General features: G+C 43.3%; 1 protein-coding gene across 2 annotated transcripts; it reads right to left on the bottom strand.

Annotated features, from left to right (window-relative positions):
* Positions 1–239: 239 nt before the first annotated feature.
* On the bottom strand, positions 240–25470 carry CARD6 (caspase recruitment domain family member 6). Of its 2 annotated transcripts, XM_062212164.1 has the most exons (5): positions 25041–25470; positions 18253–18329; positions 16106–16443; positions 13087–13614; positions 240–4172 (listed from the first exon to the last, which is right to left on the bottom strand). In XM_062212164.1, exons 2-5 carry the CDS (start codon positions 18315–18317, stop codon positions 1891–1893), a joined length of 3213 nt encoding a protein of 1070 aa, XP_062068148.1. In that variant the 5' UTR covers positions 18318–18329; positions 25041–25470; the 3' UTR covers positions 240–1890. The 2 variants fall into 2 exon arrangements, with proteins under 2 accessions (XP_062068148.1, XP_062068149.1); XM_062212165.1 differs by lacking the exon at positions 18253–18329.
* Between the last annotated feature and the right edge of the window lie 188 nt (positions 25471–25658).

The raw sequence follows: 25658 nt of genomic DNA, 5'->3' as shown, positions 1-25658 counted from the left end.
GTTTTTTCCATACACTTTTTTATTTTTTTTCAACTTTTATTTAACAAATATAAATTTCCAAAGTACAACTTTTGGATTATAGCAGCTTTTCCCCTCATAACCTCCCTCCACCTGCAACCATCCCATCTCCCACTCCCTCTCCCATCCCATTCTTCATCAAGATTCATTTTCAATTATCTTTATATACAGAAGATCAACTTAGTATATACTAAGTAAAGATTTCAACAGACTGCACCCACACAGACACACAAAGTATAGAATACTGTTTGAGTAGTAGCTTTACCGTTAATTCACATAGTACAACACATTAAGGACTGAGATCCTACTTGGGGAGTAGGTGCAGTGACTCCCGTTATTGATTTAACAATTGACACTCTTATTTATGATGTCAGTAATCACCTGAGGCTCTTGTCACGAGTTGCCAAGGCTATTGAAGCCTCTTGAGTTCACAAACTCCGATCTTATTTAGACAAGGCCATAGTCAAGGTGCAAGTTCTCTCCTCCCTTCAGAGAAAGGTGCCTCCTTCTTTGATGGCCCGTTCTTTCCACTGGGATATCACTCACAGAGATCTTTCATTTAGGTTTTTTTTTTTTTTTTTTTTTTTTTTTTTGCCACAGTGTCTTGGCTTTCCATGCCTGTGAAATTCTCATGGCCTTTTTAGCCAGATCCGAATGCCTTTGGGGTTGATTCTGAGGCCAGAGTGCTGTTTAGGACATCTGCCATTCTATGAATCTGCTGTGTATCCCACTTCCCATGTTGGATTGTTCTCTCCTTTTTATTTCTATCAGTTATTATTAGCAGACACTAGTCTGGTTTATGTGATCCCTTTGACTCTTAATCCTACCACTATGATCAATTATGAATTTAAACTGATCATTTTGACTAGTAAGATGGCATTGGTACATGCCACCTTGATGGGATTGAATTAACACCTACTTTTAAAGTGGTCTTTTATTAATATTTGGTGTCATCCTAAAATTCAGTTAATTAAACTCTACTTAATGTTTTAAATTTAATATATTCTTTTTACTTAGGCTTCTAATTAGCAGAACTTATCCAAGTGTCTAGAATACAAACCTGATAAAATCATAAATTTTGTGTATCTTACATTATATGAAACATTCAATACCTTTTTACAAACTTTGGAAATTTATCTCAATCTTTTCAACTCAAAATCACAACCCTAAGATAAAAACTAAAAATATGTTTTAAATTGAAATCATCAGGTTAACATAATATACCAGATTTTCTAATAAGCCAAACTCTCTTAACTATTATGAATATTTAAAATTTGAAATACACAGGTCATTTCTAAAGTCAAGGCAAAATAATTTATTTTGTTGGCTGTTAGATTATTATTTCTATTTGGAAGGATCAAAGGAGAAAATTTTATTTTCCAAGTGTTATATTAGGGCAAGCTGTTTTATTAGGGCAAATTGATTTAATCATCCCAAAATAAGCAGGGTTATCTGCCCATTGGCTGAGATTCTGACCAGGGTACCTCTAGAATAGCAAACATCTAAGGTAGTTTTTCTTGCAACACTGAGACCATATGAGGCCTCTTTTATAGTCACCCTGCAATTAGAGACCCCCCAATTCCATTTTTCTTCAAGTAGGGCTGTCTCACAGTCTTCAATTCCTGCATTCAAGTTAAACATTAGCTAATACTCAAGACTGGATTCAATTAATTTATTATTTAGTCCTATCCTTAATTATTTTTTTCTCTTGGCTAGGGATCCAACTGTCATGAATATGTTAATGATATCAATGTGGGCCTTGCATGCCTTTTTTCTGTGTCAGGCTAAGGACAGGAACCTCTCCTGGGATTTCTCTGTGATGGGAGTGGCCCACATGAAGAACATGTTTCAGGGATCTCTGGACTAAGCACTTTAGTGCTTCCCAACCCTCTTGGGCCTTCCTCTTGAGTGACTTGCCTTGCCCTTTGAAGAACTGGTCTGGGATAAGTTAGGTTGAGGGAGTCTGGGGAATCTTGGCTGGGAAGGCTTATTTTGAGAGGGCTGGGGATGATGTGGCATGAGTTGGGTGGGTTTGGGTAGAGCAGGTACAGCTTGGAAGGGTTGGAGCTGAGGGGGTTTTGCCTGAGGATTAGTTTTAGATGACACAGGTTGAGAAGGTTTAGACTGGAAATGCTGAACTTGGGATGGCTTGGACTGATTGGATTTGAACTGAGAGCTGGGTAAAAGTTTGTTCTCAGAGATAGAATGGGATCTTGTTTGGAAAGTGGGATTTGAAGGTTGTCCTTCTGTCTTTAGCTGGGCACCTTGCAGAGGAGCAGGTTTTACCGATTTTTGCATGGTTCCTGTTGTTTCGAAGAACTGAGGCTCTTTAATAGAAGAAGTTGTTCTCATAAGTGTTTCAGTTGCTTTAGTCAGCTGTGTTCCTTGGGCCCAGGCTGGCCCAGGCTGTGGTTTCCTTACAGCTCCTGCAGGCTGTAAACCTAGGGAATTGGAATGGCTCACCTGGGAGACAACTGCCCCAGCTCCCACTGTTTGTGTTCTCCCAGGATAGGCCCCCACAGACTGAAAAATGGGAATCGGTGGGCTCCCAAGTATTCCATTGGTGGGATGTCCTCGAGCACTTCTTGAAAAGTCCATGAATCTTGCACCTGAATAAAACATCTGGGATTGGAGGCATTGAGTGCCAAAACTTGTACCTTGGCCATGAGCCCTTGTATAATGAAAGGGCAAAGGACAGAACCACTTAAATCTCTGCTCTGACCCAAGGAGGGAGCCCCTAATCAAGGGAGCTTTTAAGGAAACATGATTAGAGTTACCTCCAGTTCTGCTTGATAAGGGCTGGGAGTTTCCTCCACGAGGCATGAATACTGGGGTGTGGTGAAAATTCTGACAATTCTGGCTGACTTCGTATCTAGCTCCAGGCTTGCTAACAGGCATCTTAGTTTGGCTTTCAGATAAGCTTTTTTGCTGGCTAAGAATTTGTTGATCATAACCTTCAGTTATTCCAGCCACATTTTCACTGGGAGAAACGTGAATTCCTTGACTATTCTCAAAGTCTTGGTCTACCTGAATTCCCAACTCCCTGGCCAGGGAGGCCATGTCCTCCACAGATACAGACCTGAGTGAAGAGGACATCACTTCCTGGAGGGCAGCTTGAAGGCCCTTCATGCTCTTCCTCCTATCCCCACCTTCCTCCCCCTCCCAAAACAGTAGCTGTGATGGTTTCAATTTCAGGATCCTCTGGAAAACCTGGGCTTCTTCATTCTCCTTGGCTTGAGGACTGAGAATAAAGTAACATCTTTTAATGGCCGCGTCTCCTAAAAACATTAGCAAATTCCATTCTTTCTCACCTAGGCAGTCAGTGAAAAAAAACATGGCTGAGGAAATTTCTAACAAGAAACCAAATTGTGTCCAAAAGCTTTCTAGATCTCCACGAAGGTTGGCCACAGCAACAGGCTTTTGGAAAACATTAGAGGTTTCCTTTAGATCAACATTACCAGAAAAGCACCATGTTATTTCAACCAGGCCATCAGAGATTTGCCGGGGAAGCACTGAAATAGGCAAATCCTGATGGAGAAATATTTTATGTGGTTCCAGTTGGGCAGGGCTGAGCAATGTGTTGAGGATCCTGGACTTCGAGAAGCTACAGTGTCCCAAACGCACAAAGGAGATGACAGGCAACTTCATGTGAGTCAGAAACTTTTCAGTATCCCCTACAGGCCCTCCTGAGGACTGTGTTGACTGATTCTTCACAATGTCCTTCATGGCCGCCAGCATTAAGATGCTTTTGTTGTTTTCTGCATCTGGTAGTAGCAGGGGAAGAGCAAACTGGCACTGATACATGTTTGACATGACTTCACGTTGCAAAGAGCTATCTGCACACAGCATGGAGGCGCAAATGACATCAAGGGGATTGATGATTTGTACATCTTGAGTTTCCAACTTCTCCACTCCATTCAGTGATCCCTCTTTATTGTCTTCATCCAGAATCCTGTGCCTGAGGAATGAATCTCTGGCTGTCACATCCAGTGCTTGAACTTTTACCAAGAAATTCCAGGCTAAGTCTCCTGGAGTCTCAGGGGTCCACCTATGTCCTCGATCTAAGGAGAATTGGTTAACAAACTCTGGCAGAAGTTTTCTGCTTCTATCCATGTTCAAATGTGACAGGACATCTTTAAATACCTTTTTTCTTTCTGTAGAAGAGAAGATACTCAGTGAATACCCTGTTCAAAATCATTTTCCCTCTACTGACTTAAAGTAATCGACATTTTCACTAGAAAAGATGAAATGATACAAATAAAGTGAAAGTCCCTTTTTACCACTTTGCCAATTCTGCTTCCCTTCTAACAAAAATATCAACATGGTATGGTATATTGGCTTCCCATACTTTCTCTAGGCAAGCACATAAGTATGTATGCATATTCAGAAACATTCAGTTTTGCTTAATGGATACTGTTCTAGGCCTGTATTATGATGCATCAGGTTAAGTCACCACCTGCTATGCCAGCATCCCATATAAGCACTGGTTTGAGTCCTAGCTGCTCCACTTCTGATCCAGCTCCCTCTTAATGTACCTGGGAAAGCAGCAGAAGTTGGCCCAAATACTTGGGACCCTGCCAACCCATGTGAGAGACGCAGATGAAGCTCTTGGCTCCTGGCTTTGGTCCAGCCCAGTCCAGCCCTGACTGTTGCAGCCATTTGGGGAGTGAACCAATAGATGGAAGATCTTTTTCTCTTTCTCCTCTATGTAACTCTACCCTTCAGAGAAATCTTTTAAAATATGTTATCATACTAAACAAATGACTTTGCAACTTCATTTCATTTAATAGTATTCTTTTCACTTTTTTTTTTTAGTTCAGCATATAGAAATCTACCATTTAATTTGAGCCATTTCATGGTACTCCCCAGTTTGGATGGACCAATATGTTCTTAATTATAGATGACTATTTAGATTTTCCAGTTCTGTTTGTTTTGTTGTTGTTGTTGCTATTGTTTTTCTAATGTCCATGCAACAGTGAAAGATCTTGTTAATGCTTTGTTATATACAAGTATGAGATTTTTCAAGATTGGTGCTGATTTCATAAATCTATCACTTGATTAAATTTGGAGAAACTGGAGATTTTATTTCAAAGTTTTCTCAGAACTTAGATGTTGTCCCTAATTTCTCCTGATCTCTGACTTATTTCTTATTTTTATTTTTTAAAAATTTATTTATTTATTTGAAAGTCAGAGTTACTGAGAGAGAGGAAGAGATCTTCTATCTGCTGGTTCAATCCCCAATGGCTAAAATGGCCAGGACTAGGCCAGGCAGAATCCAGGAGCCAGGAGCTTCTTCTAGGTCTCCTACTTGGGTAGCAGGGGCCCAAGCACTTATGCCATCTTCCGTTGCTTTTCCTAGGCCATTAGCAGAGAGCTGGATTAGAAGTTGAGCAGCCAGGACATGAACAGGTGCCCATATGGGATGCTGGGATTGCAGGCAGTGGCTGTACCCACTACACCATGGCGCCATCCCCTCAGCTCTGACTTTTAAATGTATCTTCTAGCTAATTCTTGAAAATAGAGATACAGCTTAGTACAGGAAGATAAGAGTGGATTTACTCCTTACAACATCAAGTTAATGTAAGCTTGTTAAATCCTCTTTAAAAAGAGCTTACAAGAAACAACAGAAGGGGAAAAAAACAGATTTTAGCAATCAGCAAAAATAAATACAAGAAATCTTTAAGTTGCTTGAACTGGTATATGTGTTGGAGCAAAAAAAAATGAATGAGAAGGGGAGTTGATGCTAGCATGAAGGGTTCCCAGGGCAAGCAGAAAGTTTTAAGGGGCCCGTGTTGCAGTGTAGCTGGTTAAGCTGCTGCCTGTGATGCAGGCATCGCATATGCCTACCAATTTGTTTCCAAGCTGCTCTACTTCAAAACCAGCTCCCTGCTAATGTGTCTAGGGAAAGCACAGGAGGATGGCCCAAGTATTTGGGTCCCTGCACCCAGGTGGGAGACCCTAATGAAGTTCCAGGCTCCTGACTTTGGCCTGGCCAGGCCCAGCCTCAGCCTTTGCAGCAATCTGGGGAGTGAATCAGCAAATGAAAGATCTGTCTCTCCCTTTCTCTGTAACTCTGTCATTCAAATAAATAAGAAATAAATCTTAAAAAAAAAGCTTTTAAGTTCTGTTGTTACTTATTCATACTTTGCCTTAGGATGACAATTCTCTACTTTTTCAGCACAGATATCGGCATCCACACAATCCAAGCCAGATGTCTACTGCTGACAAGGTATCAGTGGTGCTACATGGAGCAGATAGAAGAAACAGAGTGGATACAAACAAGGACATATCTAATTAAACACAGAGCTAGGCGAAAAAAAGTAACTAATAATATCTAGGATCTAATACCATTTTTTCAAATCAAAAACTCACAAAAATAGCCTACCTAAGGCAAAAAGAAATGAACAAATATTTCAGCTCCCACCCACTAAGAAGGGATTTTAAATTTGAGAGGAGCCAGCTCCCTGCTAATGCACCTGGGAAAACATAAGATGGCCCAAGTGCTTGGGCTTCTGCACCCATGTTGGAGACCTGGAAGAAGCTCCTGGCTGCTGGCTTCAGCCTGGCCTACCTCTGGTTGTTGCTACCAACTGGGGAGTGAACCAGTGAGTGGAAAAGATCTCTCTCTGTCTTTCCCTCTGTCTCTGTAACTCTGAATTTCAAATAAATTTTTTTTAAAAAATTTAAAAATTTGAGGTCAGGTTAATTGAGAAATGAAACATAAAAAATCCATATTCTTAGAACTATAATACTACAATCTATTTTTTTTTCTTAAAGATTTACTTATTTATTTGAAAGTCAGACTTATACACAGAGAGGAGAGGCAGAGAGAGAGGTCTTCCATCTGCTGATTCATTCCCTAATTAGCCACAACAGCCAAAACTGCACCAATCCGAAGCCAGGAGCCAGGAGCTTTCTTTCAGGTCTCCCAGTCAGGTGCAGGGGCCCACGGACTTGGGCCATCTTCCACAGTTTTCCAAGGCCATAGCAGAGAGCTGGATAGGAAGTGGAGGAACCAGGTCTCAAACCGGCATCCATATGGGATGCTGGCATTGCAGGCAGCAGCTTTATCCACTACGCAATAGCACCAGCCCCATACTACAACCCAGTCTTCCTGATAAATGGATTTAACTCTGTATTTTGGGAAAAGTAGGAAATTTAACATTACAAAAAAACATGAGGACCTTGTGTTTTTTACTGTCTATGTAATATTTGTTTTTAAAAAATGTATGTATTTGAAAGGCAGAGTGACAGGAATGATAGAGACTGGGAAGAGAGAGATCTTGCATCCACTACTTCACTACCCAAATGGTCACAACACCCAGGGCTGGGCTAGGTCAAAGCCAGGAGCCAAGACTCCATCTGGGTTTCCCACATGAACGGCAGGAACACAAGTACCTGGGTCCATCATACGCTGCCTCCCAGGTTTACTGGCATGAAGTTGTATCACAACAGAGTAGCCATGACTAGAACAAGCACTTTAATATGGGATGCAAATGTCCCAAACAGCAGCTTAAACTGCCTCACCACAACACCTACCCCAAAAATCCTGTTTTGACTTAGAGACGTTTGGATTTTATTTTCAGTTCCCAGCCACACAGACAAACATTATTCAAGTGAGAGACAATGGATAGCCACATTCCTCTAGTCAACTAGAGTGGATGGGAAGCTATTACAATACTGAAAGTACTAAAACTTTTTGGGCTGATGCTGTGGCGCAGTGGGTTAAAGTCCCTGGCTGCAGTGCCAGCAACCCATATGGACGCCTGTTCAAGTCTCGGCTGTTCCACTTTTGATGCAGCTCCCTGCGAATGCGCCTGGAAAAGCAGTGGAAGATGGCCCAAGTCCTTTGGCCCCTGCAACCACATGGGAAACATGGAAGAAGCTCCTGGCTCCTGACTTCGGATCAGCTCAGCTCTAGCTGTTGTGGCAATTTGGGGAGTGAATCAGCGGATGGAAGACCTCTCTTTGTCTCTCTGTGTGTCTACCTTTCTCTGTAACTCTTTCTGTCAAATAAATAAAATAAATCTTTTTAAACAATGAAAGTTCTAAGACTTTTCTTGACTTGGTTTGTTAACAAGGTATTAGATTGATTGCAATCATAGCCACAATTAATGGCTTTCTTGGTCTTCATATCTTTTGCAATCCTGTTTTGTAAGAAGTGGAATTTGTTTTTCCAACCCTTTGAATCTGGGTTGTCTTTGTGATTTTCTTTGGCCAACAAAATGTGGCAGAAGTGATAGTGTCATAGGGTGATTTGTATCCTCCGAAAAAAAAAGATATACAGAAATGCCCCAGTAATATCAGAATGTGGACTTACTATGAAAATAAGGTCTCTTGGGGTCAGTGCTGTGGCTCAGTGGGTTAAAGCCCAGGCCTTCAGTGCCGGCATCCCATATGGGAGCCGATTCAAGTCCCAGCTGCTCCACTTTTGATCCAGCTCCCTGCTAACGCACCTGAGAAAGCAGTAGAAGATGGCCCAAGTCCTTGGGCCCCTGCACACACGTGGGAGACCTGGAAGAAGCTCCTTGCTCCTGGCTTTGGATCAACTCAGCTCCTGCTGTTGTAGCCATTTGAACCAGAGGATTGAAGACCTCTCTCTCTGTCTCTACCTCTCTCTGTAACTCTGCCTTTCAAATAAATAAAACAAATCTGAAGAAGAAGAAGAAGAAGGAGGAGGAGGAGGAGGAGGAGGTCTGTAAACAGAGATAATCATGTTAAAATGTGGTCATTACAGCAGGCTCTAATCCAGTATTACTGGTATCCTTACAAAAAATGAAATTTGGACATACAGACGTGTCTACAGGAAAGCTAACATGAAGAGAACACAGGGAGAAGATGGTCATATACAAAGAAATACGTGAGGGTACCAGAAGCTAGGAGACCCGTCTGGAATAGATCCTTCCCCAGTACCATCAAAGGGAGCAGAATCCTGCTGATGCTCTGATTTCAGACTCTGTTCCCCAAAACTGTGAATAATAAATTTCTGTTGTTCTAAACACTCATTTGCAGTGATTTATTAAGCACTCCTAAAAAACAGGGCCTGAAATTCTTAAGAGCAAGCCTCAAAGGGCCTTTACTTCTTGCTCACTCTCTCCCGGCCTCCCTCTTTCTTTCTCCCCTACCCTCATCGCCCCACACCCACACCCACACCTGCCAATTCCTCTGCCCTCACCATAAGAATATACCCTGCTGGATGGATATTGTGATGCAGTGTGATAAGCCACTGCTCAGGATGCTTACATCCTGTATCAGAGTGCTGGTTCAAGTTCAGCCTACTCCACTTGCAATCTAGTTTCTAAAGTACCTGGGAGGGAGAGACGGATGATGGCCAACATACTCTGGTCCCTGACACCCATATGGAAGACCCAGTTGGAGTTCTGGAATCTTGGCTTCAGCATGGCTCAACCTTGGCTATTGTGGGCATCTGGGGAGTAAACCAGCAGATGAAGATCGATCTCTCTCTCTCTTTCTCTTTCCGTCTTCCTCTCTCCCTCCCTCCCTCTATCCATCCATCCCTCTTTCTCCTCTTACCATCACTCTGCCTTTCAAGTAAATTAATACATCTTTAATAAGCAAATATACCCCACTTACTCCGATCTTTCTTTCAGAACAAGCTCAAAGTAGCGTGATACCATATGAGAGACCAGTTTACAACTACTTGGATAAAAATGCACAGGTGAAGACCAGAAGAACTGCTCAGCTAAACACAGACATGTGAACAATAATAAACTTGTTTTCAGCGACTCAATTTTGAGATGGTTTGTTATGTAGCATTATTATGGCAATAAATAACTAATACAGAAAAAAACTTATGCAAACAAAATAATAATACCCAAGAAACACATGGCAATATTATGATGTTACCTGGGGAATAAGATGAATGAGAATGAGGAATGAAGGAAAAAATGGAATAGAGGCAAAAATGGCTTTGTGCTGAACAACAGTTATACTATGCACTAAATTATTTAATAAATTCAACCTCATGTAACAACTAATATAAATGTATTGGAAAGGTGTATGAGGGCCGGCGCCGTGGCTCACTAGGCTAATCCTCCACCTGCGGCGATGGCACCCCAGGTTCTAGACCCGGCTGGGACACCGGATTCTGTCCTGGTTGCTCCTCTTCCAGTCCAGCTCTCTGCTGTGGCCCGGGAAGGCAGTGGAGGATGGCCCAAGTGCTTGGGCCCTGCACCCAGGAGGAGGCCAGGAGGAAGCACCTGGCTCCTGGCTTCAGATTGGTGCAGCACACCCGTTGCAGCGCGCTGGCCATAGCGCCCATTTGGGGGGTGAACCAATGGAAAAGGAAGACCTTTCTCTCTGTTTCTCTCTCTCTCACAAACTCTGCCTGTCCAAAAAAAAAAAAAAAAAAAAAAAAAAGGAAAGGAAAGGGGTATGAGGGTAAGACAAGAGGTGTGGGTTGAATTTTGTCTACCATAAATTCATATATTGAAATCTTAAGTTTCAGTACAGAGATTGTAATATTACTTGAAAGCAGGGGCATTACAGACATAATTAGTTGAGTCTTTTTTTTTTTTTTTCCACAGGCAGAGTGGATAGTGAGAGAGAGAGACAGAGAGAAAGGTCTTCCTTTACCGTTGGTTCACCCTCCAATGGCTGCCGCAGGCGGTGCACTGCGGCCGGCGCACCACGCTGATCCGAAGCCAGGAGCCAGGTGCTTCTCCTGGTATCCCATGCGGGTGCAGGGCCCAAGAACTTGGGCCATCCTCCACTGCACTCCCTGGCCACAATAGAGAGCTCGCCTGGAAGAGGGGCAACCGGGACAGAATCCGGTGCCCCGACTGGGACTAGAACCTGGTGTGCCGGCGCCGCAAAGCGGAGGATTAGCCTGTTGAGCCACGGCGCCGGCGAGATGAGTCATTAGAGTGGCCCCTAGTCCAGTGTGACTGATGTCATTAAAAAGGAAAATTTGGACATAGAGACACCCACTCAGGGAGAAGCCATTTAAAAATGAAGGTAGACCAGGCCAGCGCCATGGCTTAACAGGCTAATCCTCCGCCTTGCGGCGCCGGCACACCAGGTTCTAGTCCCGGTCAGGGCACCGGATTCTGTCCTGGTTGCCCCTCTTCCAGGCCAGCTCTCTGCTGTGGCCAGGGAGTGCAGTGAAGGATGGCCCAAGTGCTTGGGCCCTGCACCCCATGGGAGACCAGGAGAAGCACCTGGCTCCTGCCATCGGAACAGCGCGGTGCGCCGGCCGCAGCGCGCCTACCGCGGCGGCCATTGGAGGGTGAACCAATGGCAAAGGAAGACCTTTCTCTCTGTCTCCCTCTACTGTCCACTCTGCCTGTCAAAAAAAAAAAAAAAAAATGAAGGTAGACCACACTTTTATTCCTACAATCTGAGGAACATCAAAAGGATTGCAGCAAACCATCAAAGACTACTAACAAATTCTTCTTCATAGAAGGGACCAACCTTACCAGAACCTTGACCTCAGACTTCTGACCTTCATAACAGCAAGATAATCAACTTTTGTTTTCTATTGTTTAAGCCGCCCATTTTGTGGTACGTCATTATAAGAACCTTAGGAGAAATTATTTTCCTACACAGAAGACAATTAAAAGCCCCAGGATTTGGACTTAATGTGAGATGGTGTTCTCCATTCTTCACTCAGAGTTGGTGAGGTTTATTTCCCAGATATTATCTCTCCAAAAGAAACACTTCTCATGTTTTGAATTTTCATAAGAAATATTCAGATTCAAGACACTGTGCTGATGGGTAGGTATTATAACAGCAGTTATAATACAACATCATTTGGGATGCACACATCTCATATTCAAGAGCCTGGTTTGAGTCTTGGCTACTCAGCTTCTGATCTAGATTTCTCTTAATGTACACCTTTGAATGCAGCAAATGATGGCTCAAGTACTTGGTTCCCTACTGCCCATATGGGAGACCAGGATGGAGTTCTAGGCTTCTGGGCATCAGCCTAGGCCAGTCCTGGCTGTTGCAGGTATTTGAGGAGTAAACTAGCATATGGAAGACCTGTCTGTCTGTCTCTTTCTCTCTGCCTTTCAAACTAACTAAATAAAATAGCTTTAAAAAGAAAAACATACTGTACTGATATAATTCTCTTCATAAAGATGACATTGTAGCTGGCATTGTGACATAGTGAATTAAGCTATGACTTGTGATACCAGCTTCCCACAGGGGAGTGCAAGTTTCAGCCCCGGCTACCCCATTTCCAACCCAGGTCCCTGATAATGTGCCTGGGAAAGCAGGAGAAGATGGCCTAAGACCTTGGGCCCTTGATACCATGTGGAAGACCTGGATGGAGTTCCTGGCCCAACTTCCATCTGGTCCAGCCCTAGCCATTAAAGACATTTGGGGAGTGACCCAGTAAGTGGAAGACTTCTTTCTCTCTCTCTCTATCTCTCCCTTTCTGTCACTCTGCCTTCTAAATAAATAAGCTATGAATTAAATCAAGCCAAGTAACAAGATTTGGGAATCTCAAACCACTCAACACAAATACGTCTACTATTTTCATTTCAATGGTTATACCTACATTCTGCGTGCCTCTTTCATTACATAGGCACTTTAATGACTAATATGGTCTAATCTGAAGAATGGAAGGTGACACCTAAGATTAAGGGTTAGCAACTCCTTACATGCACTATGGGAGGTGATCACAGAAACCTATAAGCTGAATATCAATATTTACTTTTGCTAAACAGTCATCCCTCTGTATTCACAGGTTCCATATCCTCATATTCAACCAACCACAGATCAAAAATATTTGAAAAACAATTACCATCTCTACTGAATATGTGTGGACATCCTTATTGTCATTACTCCCTAAGCAATAAAATCTAACTATTTACATAGCATTTACATTGTTTAAGGTGTTATTAAAAGTATATAGGGAGATATACATAGATGTCATACAAATACTATGCCATTTGGAGCATTCTGCAGAATTTAACATCCCTAGGGGGTCCTGGAACCAATCACCTGTGGATCCTGAGGGGCCACTGTACTGTCCATCATTGCCTAGGTTCTGAGTGCTCCTTTGTGTTGTTGCCTAACTAATTACACACATCACATCCATACCTTCCATACTTTCCTCCTCCTCCTCCAGTGAAATGCTGGTTTCTGAGTCCTCATCACTCTGCTTTTCATCAGAAAACGCCACAGCTTCTGAATACTCAGAGTTCCCTTCCACATCATATACAATGTGCCCTGGGTCTTCAAAATCCCTCTCTTCCACAGTGGGTTCTGCATCTTTAGGGTATCCAACAATTTCCAGATACTCCTCTTCCCCTAAATACAAGGAATCATCAGGCTCCTCATATCTCTGCCCATCCTTTAAATAGGTAATTGTTGCTGGAACTTTGTATTCAACTTCTTCAATTGAATTTGGCAATGAGACTTTCAGTGTGTTGTTTTCTTTCTTATTCTCACTGAAAGACAAAACAGTTTCCTTACATGTAGTTTTCTTGTTTCTGAAAATCCCAGAGGTTTCCAATTCCAAGAGTTCCTTCTCTTTAAAGGACAATGTGTTCTCAGGATTCTTTCCAAGTGCAAAGGCATCATTCCCCATGGATTGAGGAGGTGCATTATTCTCATGCATTAAACATTCTGAAAAGAACAAGGAAGTTTGGTTATTTGTTTTGTTTCTGCATATTAACAAAAAGAAATTGTATAATAACTCTAGTTGCAAGACCTCAAAGCATCATCCTTCTTTTCTTAACTGGAAGGAAGAAATATCTTCCACTTCCACAAAATTTGCATAGCAACACAAGTCAACTGTCATAACTTTCTTCTTTCTCATTGGGAAAAAAAGTCAGATTATACCAACACCTTGTTCAAAAGTTTCAGCCCTTCACAGTAATTTCACAGGGTAAGTGAGTGAAACAAAATAATTGAATCTTATTTAAGAGTATTTACTTGTGGACTTAGTGTAACCTACAGAAACTTGGCTTCCTGGGGACAATTGCCAATGAAATCTCATCCCAATAATTTCTAATCAGTTTTAAAAAGGGGGCTAATTTGAATAGTATGCCCTAGAAATAATAAAACTTAATTTTCTAAGTATATGTGGCTGTCTAACATTAGAGATCATTAATATTCATTGTTTCATCTGAGCCCTGGACCTCTCTAACATCCCTTAAAATAATACTGAGTATTTTTTCAGTTCCTAGAAAAGGAGCTCCTCCTGCCTCTAGTGGTAATTTACAGAATTGTGAAACAACAACACATTCTGGAAAAACCACTCCAGTATCTACCACTGGTTATCATCAATCCACTTAAGAATTAGCTTTTGCATATATTTCTTTTTAAAAAAGATTTATTTATTCATTTATATGAAGGTCAGAGTTACACAGAGAGAGAGAAAGAGAGAGAGAGAGAGAGAGAGAGAGAGAGAGAGAGAGAGAGGTCTTCCATCTGCTGGTTCACTCCCCAAATGGACGCAATGGCCAGAGTTGAGCCGATTCGAAGCCAGGAGCCAGGAGCTTCTTCCAGGTCTCCCAAGAGGGTGCAGAGGCCCAAGGACTTGGGTCATTTTCCATTGCTTTCCCAGGCCACAGCAGAGAGCTGGATAGGAAGTAAAGTGGCTGGACTAGAACCGGTGCCCATATGGGATGCTGGCACTTAAGGCAGTGGCTTTACCTGCTATACCACAGTGTCAGCCCCAAGCTTTTGTACATATTTCAAAACAATTAATAGGATTTTGAATATTTCTAACACAAAAAATATAATGGACAGTTGAGGTGATGGATATGTCAATAATACTGATCTGATTATATACACTAGAAATACATATTAAAATATTATACTGTACCCCACAAATATGTACAATTATTAAGTGCTAAATAAATCAAAACATAGGGGCTGGCATTGCGGTGCAGCAGGTTAATCTGCTGCTGGCAATTCCAGCATCCTATGTCAGAGTGCTGTTTGAAGTCCTGGCTGCTCCAGATCTGATCCAGCTTCCTGCTAATGCACCTGGAAGGGCAGTGGAGGATAGCCTGGGTGCTTGGGCTCCTACCACCCACATGGGAGGCCCAAATGGAGTTCCAGGCTTCTGGCTCTTGCCTGTAACAGCCCCAGCTGTTGGGGCTATCTGGGGAGTGACCCAGTGGATGGAAGACCTTTCCATCTCTCCCTTTTTCTGCCACTATAGTTTTCAAATGTGTAAATAAATCTTTGTTTTTTTTTTAAATTTAAAACATATATTAAATAAATTTGAAAAGAATTAGCATTAGCATTTTAATTATTTCAGAAAATGGGGTTCTGGCCGGTGCTGCAGCTCACTAGGCTAATCCTCCGCCTTGCGGCGCCGGCACACCGGGTTCTAGTCCCGGTCGGGGCACCAGATTCTGTCCCAGTTGCCCCTCTTCCAGGCCAGCTCTCTGCTGTGGCCAGGGAGTACAGTGGAGGATGGCCCACGTGCTTGGGCCCTGCACCCCATGGGAGACCAGGAGAAGCACCTGGCTCCTGCCTTCGGATCAGCGCGGTGTGCCGGCCGTAGCGCGCCAGCCGCGGCGGCCATTGGAGGGTGAACCAATGGCAAAGGAAGACCTTTCTCTCTGTCTCTCTCTCTCTCACTGTCCACTCTGCCTGTCAAAAAAAAAAAATATTTAAAAAAAAAAGAAAATGGGGTTCTGCTAACATTATTACAGAGAAAATTAAGTTGCTAATCCACCATCTCTATAGGCTAAAAGTTATTTTCCCTAAGCTTTCAAAATAGCTATACTAAGTGAAAGATGCCACCTATGGTCTTAGAACTATGAATACCCATGCATTTACTTACTTGAAAAAGAGACCCCAGACGGTGTCATTACTAATAATATTCTCTTTCCTATCCTTTGAGCTTAGGATGTCAGGGTCAGAACACTGAGTGCTAAAACAACCAGAAGTTTGGGGGACAATTTGGACAATTTATCAATCCTCTAAACCAATAAGAAACATCATTCCCTGCTTTTTCAATTTTGGGCATTTTTCCCCATCTCCTATTTCAGTGAAATTTACATCTGGGAAAAAAAAAAAAACAAACAAAAATGAAGGCAAAAATTCTTTTTTTCTACCCCCTCCCTCACACCCTCAAAAGTGTAAAAATTCAACTTACCACGACTTAAGCCCCAAACAGCAGCTGACTCTGGAAAAGTACTGAATAAACATTTGAGAAAATGCTGACAGCTCACTTCTCCTTTTTTCTGCACCAAGATTAACAGCTTTCGACTTTTCTTCAGGGGGTCTGTGACATTCTCCAAAGTCTCAAACTCTTCTTCAGAAATCAGTCTCCGAGAGGTTAACATGTCCAAGATAGAATCCGGATCTTGTTGGAGGATTTCAAGCAAAGTCTTTCGTTCTTTTTCTATGATCTCTGAAGGAACACTTTCAGTGTCCATTGTTCCTGTGTTCTCTAGACCAGGAAATGGTTTATGAAATCCTTCTGAAGGGTAACTAAGAGGGAGAAAAAAAAAAGACAAAGACAGCCTCTATCTGGTAAATATGTAAATGATGCTTACTGTGGGTGAGGTGCATTTGAACAAGCACAATGGGGAATCCAGCTTTTGAACTCTCAGATTTGACTCCTTGCAGATTACCTTTATGCTCTTTTGATGGTTTGACTATATCTCATCAAGGAGTCACCTCCTTAAAGAAGCCTCTCTTGAACTTCAGGATTGACTAGGTATTCCCCCACTCTGAGCTCTGTACTGGGATAAGGAAACTGGGTTTTGAAGGGCTGTAATAAATGAGCAAATATGCTAATCACTAAAAATAAAAATTCATACCCTTCAATCCAGCAATTCCACTCCTAGAAAATGATCTTAAGGTAATAATCCCACAAATGCCCAAAGATGTATGTGGAAGAAACAGTATTACAATATTGTGTATAATAGCAAAAAATTAAAAATAAGCAGAATTTCCATAAATTGGGGATTTGTAATATAAATATTGATATGTTAAGAAACACCAAAGAACTCTTAAAAAGAATGAAGTAGGGGCTGGCACTGTGGAGCAGCTGATTAAGCTGTGACCTATGATTCCAGCATCCCATATTGGAGTACAAGTTCGAGTCCCAGCTCCTCTCTTTCCAATCCAGATCCCTGCTAGTGGGCTGAGAAGGTAGTAGAAGATGGCCCAATTACGTCAATTTGACCCATGCCACTCATATGGGAGACCTGGATGGAGTTCCTGGCTCCTGGCTTTGGCCTGGCCCAACCCCAGGAAGAGTGAAACAGTTGATGAAAGTCCCCTCTCTGTCACTCTGCCTCTCAAGTACAATAAACTTTCTTTTTAAAGAATGAAGTATATCTCTCTTTATTTACATATATAGTTAAAGATTTATTTATGTACTCAAAAGGCAAGGTGACACAGAAAGAGTCAGAGATCTTCCATCTGCTGGTTCACTCCCTAAAAGGTACAACAGCCAGGGCTAGGCTAGGCTGAGACCAGGAGCCAGGAGCCAGGAACTTGATCGAGGAATCCCATGTAGGTGTCAGGCACCCAATCACTTGGGTCAAGTGCTACCTTTTTGGGCTCATTAACAGGAAGTTGGATTGGACAGAGCAGTGGAGACTCAAATCAGGGGGCATTTTGTTACCTTAACCCACTGTGTCACAATGTTGGCCCCTTGGTCTCTATATATTAACAAGTGATGATACCCATGATATATTGTTATAGAAAACAGCAATTATAGATTCTCTTTTTGTTTTAAAATTTAATATGTATGGTGTATTATATGTTTATACATATATATATATTACATTAAAGAGAGTCCAGAAAGAGATATCCAATTTTAACATTGGTTAACCCTGGAGATATGCTTACAGGGGGATTAATACTTTTTATTTTAAACACTACTAATTAGCATTTAAAATCTTTTGTTTTATTAACAATTTTGATTTTGATTTTTTTAAATACATAGTTGGTCTTTATTTATAGTTGCACAGCTCACAAAAATCTGAAAACAGTCTAAATGACTATCAACAGGAAACTGGGTGAAAATAGAATTTTGCTTTTGGCCGGCGCCATGGCTCAACAGGCTAATCCTCCACCTTGCGGTGCCGGCACACCAGGTTCTAGTCCCGGTCGGGGCACCGGATTCTGTCCCGGTTGCCCCTCTTCCAGGCCAGCTCTCTGCTGTGGCCCGGGAAGGCAGTGGAGGATGGCCCAAGTGCTTGGGCCCTGCACCCGCATGGTAGACCAGGATAAGCACCTGGCTCCTGCCATCGGATCAGCGTGGTGCGCCGGCCGCAGCGCGCCTACCTTGGCGGCCATTGGAGGGTGAACCAACGGCAAAAGGAAGACCTTTCTCTCAGTCTCTCTCTCATTGTCCACTCTGCCTGTCAAAAAAAAAAAAAAAAAGAAAAGAAAAGAAAATAGAATTTTGCATAACAAAATTATACAACATTCTAAAAGAATGAATGTCAGTGACCCACACTCTACAGAAATCCTAACAGTATTAAGGGAAAACTGTACCTCTCAAAAGATTACATACAGCATAACAGTCTTTTTAAAAGCTAAAAATTAACCCACAGTGGCAGGTATTTGGCCCAGTGGTGAAGTTGTTGGTTAAGGGGCCAGTGCCATATAGTAGTAGGTTAAATCACTGCCTATGGCACCAGCATCCCATATGGGCACCAGTTCAAGTTCTGGCTGCTCTATTACAAATCCAGCTCACTGCTTATGATCTAAGAGAGCAGTGGAAGGTGGCCCAAATGCTTGGGCCCCTGCACCCATGAGGAAGACCTGGAGGACACTCCTGGCTCCTGACTTTGGATTGGACCAGCTCCAAACATTACAACAATTTTGGGGATTGAACCAGCAGATGGAAGACCTCTCTGTCTCTCACTTTCTGTCTGTATCTCTGCCTTTAAAATAAGAAGGAAGAAAGGAAAGGAGGGAGGGAGGGAGGGAGGGAAGAAGGAAGGAAGGAAGGAAGAAAGGAAGGAAGAGAGGGAGGGAGGGAGGGGGAAGGAAGGAAGGAAGGGAGGGAGGGAGGAAGGAAGGAAGAAAGAAAGAGGGAAGGAAGCTGGTTAAGACACATGTCCTACATTGGAGTACCTGGGTTCAATTCCCACCTACAATTCCTGGGTCCAGCTTCTTGTTAATGCAGACCCTGCTGGCGCCACGGCTCACTTGGTTAATCCTCCGCCTGCCGCACTGGCATCCCATGTGGGCGACGGATTCTAGTCCCCGTTGCTCCTCTTCTAGTCCGGCTCTCTGCTTGGCCCAGGAGGGCAGTGGAGGATGGCCCAAGTGCTTGGATCCCTGCACCCGCATGGGAGACCAGGAAGAAGCACCTGGCTCCTGGCTTCGGATAGGCGCGGCGCTGGCCATAGCGGCCATTTGGGGAGTGAACCAATGGAGGGAAGACCTTTCTGTCTGTCTCTCTCTGTCTATAACTCTACCTGTCAAATAAATTAAAAAAAAAAAAAAAATCAGACCCTAACTAGTGGACAGGGGCTTTCTTTCTCTCTTTCTTTCTCTTTCTTTCTTTCTTTCTTTCTTTCTTTCTTTCTTTCTTTCTTTCTTTCTAAGATTTTATTTAGTTATTTGAGAGGTAGAGTTACAGACAGTGAGAGGGAGACAGAGAGAGAGGTCTTCCGTCTGCTGGTTCACTCCCCAAATGGCCACAACAGCCAGAGCTGTACCAATCCGAAGACAGGAGCCAGGTGCCTCTTCCACTGTTTTCCCAGGCCATAGCAGAGAGTTGGATTGCAAAAGGAGCAGCTGAGATGAGAACCAGCACCCATATGGGATACTGCAGCCACAGGCTGAGAATTAACTCACTGTGCCACAGCACCAGCCCTAAGGGGGCTTTCTTTATATTTGTCTCTCTGCCTTTCAGATAAATATATTTTTATTTTTATTTTATTTTATTTTTTTTATTTTTTGACAGGCAGAGTGGACAGTGAGAGAGAGAAAGAGAGAAAGGTCTTCCTTTTGCCGTTGGTTCACCCTCCAATGGCCACCGCGGTAGGCGCGCTGCGGCCGGCGCACCACGCTGATCCGATGGCAGGAGCCAGGTGCTTATGCTGGTCTCCCATGGGGTGCAGGGCCCAAGGACTTGGGCCATCCTCCACTGCACTCCCTGGCCACAGCAGAGAGCTGGCCTGGAAGATAAATATATTTTAAAAACAATACAACAAATAATACACACTGGTATATATTTATGAATAGATGAGTACATGATCGTTAAAATTATATTAAAAGTAGAGGGATAAGTTAAGTGAAGTTGTGACCTCTTAGGATGTCTACATCCCATATTGGAGGGCCTGGTTCTAGTTCTGCCTCTACTTCCATTACAGCTTCCTGCTAATGTGCACCCTGGGAGGCAGCATGTAAGGGCGTAAGTACTCAGGACTTTGCCACCTATGTGAGAGACCTAGATTGAGTTCCAGGCTCTTGGCTTCAGCCTTCCCCGGGCCTGGCAGCTGTAGGCATTGGGGGAGTGAACCAGCAGATGAAAAGTCTCTGTCTGGTTGTCTCTGACTCTCTGCCTTTCAAACAAAAATTTTTAAAGATAATAATTCAAAAATAATGAAATGATATAAACAAGCAAAGAAATAATGGCTATGACATTCAGAATGATAGGATGGGATTTGGGGGTGTGGAGACTATGGGGTTAGATATAGGATATCCTTGGAGGATAGGTTTATCAGTGCTTATTATATGATTAAAGGTAAATAGCTAATATGTAAATAAAATCAAGCCATGCATAAACCTAAACTAAGGATGTATTGATGTATTAGGAACCAAGATTATTCCAATTCTGATATTCTTGATATTGAAAAAAGAATTTTAAGCTCATATCGAAATTAACTTTAGGTAAGAGGTTTCTCTCCTCAAAGTTTTTAAATTTTATTCACTTGACAAATTATAATTATATATAATTACTGGTACCCAGTGATGTTATGTTGTATATGGTATGGAATGATCCTATCAATCTGATTACCAGAGCCATCAGATTAAATACTATCCCTCCTAACTGTAACTTTGTAATCTTTGACCAAGTTTTATCCATTTCCCTACCTCTCACTTGCCTGTAGGGAAGGAAAATCATCCTCTTTTGGTAAGAGGTTTGTTATATGAGACTTAAAAGTCTATCTTTTGGGGTAGGTACTTGGGCCAGTGGCCAGACTACTGCTTGGGACACTCACATCCCATGTGGGAATCCCTGAATCTGTCCTGCCTGTTTCTGATCCAACTCCCTGCTACTGCAGACTCTGAAAGGCAGTAGGTGATGGCTCAAGTACTTGTGTTACCGATACTCATATGGGGAGACTAAGATGAGTTGCTGGGTCCTGATTTTAGCCTAAGGCTACTGTGGGCATTTGGAGAGTGACTCCAAATAGAAGGTTTTGTTCTGTGTTTCTGCCTTTCAAACAAACAAACAAAAAATTCCCATAGTTTGTTGGAAATTCTATCAAGTTTGCCAATCTTTTTTTGTTCAACCTGATCACTAAGGTATTTTAATAAGAGACCTCCCAAACTCTATGTCCTCTCTATTGATCCAATGTAAACATTACCTCTCCCACAATAATCTGCCCCAGGAGATTCCAAAGCTAATGGGAAGTAAAAGTATTTACCTGGAGTGGGAAAATTAGCAGTGAGAATTTTTTAAAATTAATTAATTTAGTTATTTATTTATTTATTTGAGAAGCAGACGGCAGGAAGAGAGAGGGGAATGAAGGAGCTTCCAACTGCTGGTTCACTCCTCAAATGCCAGCAATAGTCTGCATTGGGCCAGGCCAAAGCCAGGAACTGGGAACTCAGTCTTGGTTTCTTTTGTGGATGGCAGGAACTTAAGTACTTGAGTCATTACTGCTGCCTGGGTTCTACATTAGCAGGAAACTGGAATCAGGAGCAGAGCTGGGACTCAACCCAAGCACTACCATATCCCATGTGGTCGGGGCATCCTAACTGCTAGGCCAAATGCCTGTCCCCAGCAGTGAAATTTACATTCAATTCCTTGATACTAGAAATTCGCATTGCACAGGTTTAGAATGTGAATAGCTTAAGATGGGCTAAGGGTGTGTGTGACTACAGTGTTCTTTACTACATGAAATATACCCAGGAAGTATGGTTTTGAAAGTGTGTCTCGCCGGCGCCACGGCTCTAGCACACAGGGTTCTAGTCCCGGTCGGGGCACCGATCCTGTCTCAGTTGCCCCTCTTCCAGGCCAGCTCTCTGCTGTGGCCCGGGAGTGCAGTGGAGGATGTACCAAGTGCTTGGGCCCTGCACCTGCATGGGAGACCAGGAGAAGCACCTGGCTCCTGCCATCGGATCAGCGTGGTGCGCAGGCCGCAGCGCGCCTACCGCGGCGGCCATTGGAGGGTGAACCAACGGCAAAAGGAAGACCTTTCTCTCTGTCTCTCACTGTCCACTCTGCCTTTAAAAAATAAATAAATAAAATTTTAAAAATTTTAAAAAAATGTGTATCTCCAGTAATAAATAATATTTTGCAGTTAAGGAATTTGTTTTACAGACAGAAGTCAGTAGTAACTTCATTGCATTGTTTTTCAAGACTTATGTATTTGAAAGGCAGAGTTACTGGGGAAGGGAGGGACAGAGATCTTCCGTCCCCTGGTTCACTCCCACCATATGGCCACAACAGTTGGGGTTGGGCTGGGCTGAGGCCAGGAGCCAGGAACCCCATTCAAGTTTCCCACATGGGTGACAAGGGTCCAAGTACTTGGGGGCCATCATCCACTGCCTTCCCAAGAACTTTAGCAGGGAGCTGGATCAGAAATGGAGGAGTCCAGACTCAATGCTGGTGTCACAGGTAGCAGCTTCAACTGCTGTGCCACAATGCAGGCCCAATTCATTTATTGTAGAAAAAAAGGTAGGTCTAGTGCCAAGTCCCAAAGACTATGTAGTTTCTATCATTGCCAAAATGCAAACTGTTAGAGCGTGAAGGTCTAGCTTAACAGCCCGAGAGTATCAAGTGTCAGCATACTTCTGGTTAACCTGGCAAGTGGACGGGAACGTGAAGGTTCTAAACACGCTTCCTAGGTCTCTAGAGAGCTGAGGGCTTACCTGATCAGGGCAAAACTGATGAGATTTAATGCATAACAAAAAGAACCACCTCGCATTAGAACAGGGAAAATATTTAATTTTCTCTGATGTTTTCAATTCTGGGAGTGTTTGCGATAAAGAGGCTCACATAATGCTTGTCAGAAAGGCTGTGTCCCAGCCACTGTACTTGATTCCTTAATGGCTGACCCTTGTCTTGCCCTTTCTACACTGATCTCATTTCTCATACATCTATAGGCAGGTAATCCCTCCTCCCCCGGACGCTTCCAAACATGGCTTTGTGCTAATCCTCACAGCCTGTGAAAATGTAAAATGGCAGATGAGGATTAAGGCTGCACATGGATATAAATTGCTAAGTAGCTGATCTTTTTTTTTTTTTTCCAAAGATTTATTCATTTATTTGAAAAGCAGAGCTAGAGAGAGAGGGAGAGACAGAGGTCTTCCATCCTTTGGTTCACTCCCCAGATGGTTGCAACAGCCAGCACTGGGCCGGGCTGAAGCCAGGAGCCAGGAGCTTCTTCTAGGTCTCCCATGACGGTAGCAGGGGCCCAAGCACATAGGCGATACTCCATTGCTTTCCCAGGCCATTAGCAGGGAGCTGGATTGGAAGTGGAGCAGGTAGGACACGAACCAGCCACCATATGGAATGCCAGTATTGCAAGTGATGGCTTTATCTGTTAAGCCACAACACCGGCTCCAGTAGCTGATCTTAAGACAGAGAAATTACCTGGATTGGACCACTGTAATCACAAGAAGCCCTAAAAGTAGGAGAGGGAGGTAGAAGAGAGTAACACAAAGTGAGAAACTGTAATACACCACTAGCTTTGAAGGTAGAAAGGGGCAATAAACCAAGTAATTTGGGCAGTTTCCAGAAGTTGAAAAAGGCAAAAACAAGGAGGCTGGTGCTGTGGCACCAGTATCCCATATGGGCACCAGTTCATCCGGGCGGCTCTTTTTCCAATCCAGCTCTCTGCTATGGCCTGGGAAAGCAGTAGATGGCCCACCTGCATGGGAGACACAGAAGCTCCTGGCTCCTGGCTTCAGCTTGTCCCGGCTCTGGCCATTGCATTCAATTGTGGAGTGAACCAGTGGATGGAAGACCTCTCTGTCTCTCCCTCTCTCTGTCTGTAACTCTACCTCTCAAATAAATATTTTTTTAAAGACACAAACAAACAAACAAACAAACAAAACCTGGTCTCTCCCAGAGCCTCCAAGGAAGGCAATCCTGTCAACATTTTAACTTTAACCCAGTGAAACCCTTCTTGTGCTAACCCAAAACACCTTACTAATTTTGTATCTTGTTTCTTTAATTGTGGTAAGAACACTTAACATGGGATGTACTCTCAACAACACAGTGTACAATATAGTATTGTTAACCACAGGCGGAATATTTTACAGCTCTGGAATGTATTCACAATTGCCTCTTTATACCTCTTGGTTAAAAGTCTGTTGGTTAAGCCACTAAATTTGTGGTATTTTATTACATAGCTGCAATGGGAAAACAATACAACACTTAATCCAGAAAGTCTCTCCCCAAGGCAGTTTGGTTCACCCTCTCAAATATTTGCCTCTTCTTTCTCTTCCTCATTCCCCAATGCATCTACTACCTCCAGGGGGGCAGAGACTATACCTTGTAAATGTTTCTATTCCCAGCACCAACAGAGCAGCCTAATACTTACTAGACACTAATCAATTGTGACCCTGTTGTAACTGAACCTTGATTCCTAGTGTTCATCTTATTTTGCCAGCAGTTTGCCAATTTGCTAAAATTCTGAATGTGATAGGCCAAGAAATCTCATTTTGCTTTAGAAATAAAACAGATTATACATGGTTATTTGGAATAGTATTTCCCAATTGATTCTTAAATGTTTGGCTGTTTTCTTGAATTCTTGGCAATGCGGGTGGCCTTTTTGGATAAGAGGTTACAAACACAATAGCGTTTATCAAGGTGGTCTGGGACCCACCAATTTCAAACCCTGAAGGCGTTTTTCATCGTACAGACTTCCAAGTCTTACCCAAATCTGGCATGTCAGCTATATCGACAGCAGCATGCTGGAAATGATTTTCAACAAGTTCCACGTGTGACTGTGGCACAACGAAATCTGGGATCAAATCTCTTGCTCCGACATTACTACAAAGTGCAATACAATTTGTCTTTCCCTTCGGATTCTAGGCTCCAGCCACTCTAAGGCCGGTCCGCGACTCCGCACTCCCAGCGACTGCTCACAGGAGAGAGGCGGCAGCAGCCAACAGTTCCAGGCCCGGAGTGCCGAGGCACCTGGAGAAGCCAGTGTCCGCTGCATAGGGATCCCAACCCTACCGAACACTACCAGCACGCCGCGAACACTAGGTGCGAGCATCCGCAGACCGGGCGAGCCCCACACTCCAGAATCCCCTAATGGCTCCTGGAATGGAATCCGGGACGCGGTGACCTCGCACTACCACTTAGCGAAACCCAAGCGAGCGGCAGCAGGAGCCTGACGGGCTCAGTTCCAGCCAAACCGCGGTTCCGAGCCAAGGCGGGCTCCGAGGGGACACGCCCACCCTTTCGCTCGCTAATTGGGAGTCCTGCCCGTCTGCAGGGCGTTGAATCCCGATTGGTTCCGCCTGGCTCTGAACCCTCCTCTTGACCT

The sequence above is a fragment of the Lepus europaeus genome, chromosome 15, assembly GCF_033115175.1.
Source record: "Lepus europaeus isolate LE1 chromosome 15, mLepTim1.pri, whole genome shotgun sequence".
Taxonomy (NCBI): Eukaryota; Metazoa; Chordata; class Mammalia; order Lagomorpha; family Leporidae; genus Lepus; species Lepus europaeus.
This window is presented reverse-complemented; position numbering and strand designations above follow the sequence as displayed.

Bases quoted from the DNA above. Each gene is read 5' to 3' on its own strand.
- CARD6 (XM_062212164.1), bottom strand. From the start codon at position 18,317: ATGAGAGAGAGACTGAGAGAAAGGTCTTCCTTTTGCCGTTGGTTCACC. The intron at 16,444-18,252 runs GTAGGCGCGCTG...TCTCCCTCTTAG, and splicing joins ACCCTCCAATGGCCGCCAAG to TTACCCTTCAGAAGGATTTC. The intron at 13,615-16,105 runs GTAAGTTGAATT...TGTTCTTTTCAG, and splicing joins TGTTTGGGGCTTAAGTCGTG to AATGTTTAATGCATGAGAAT.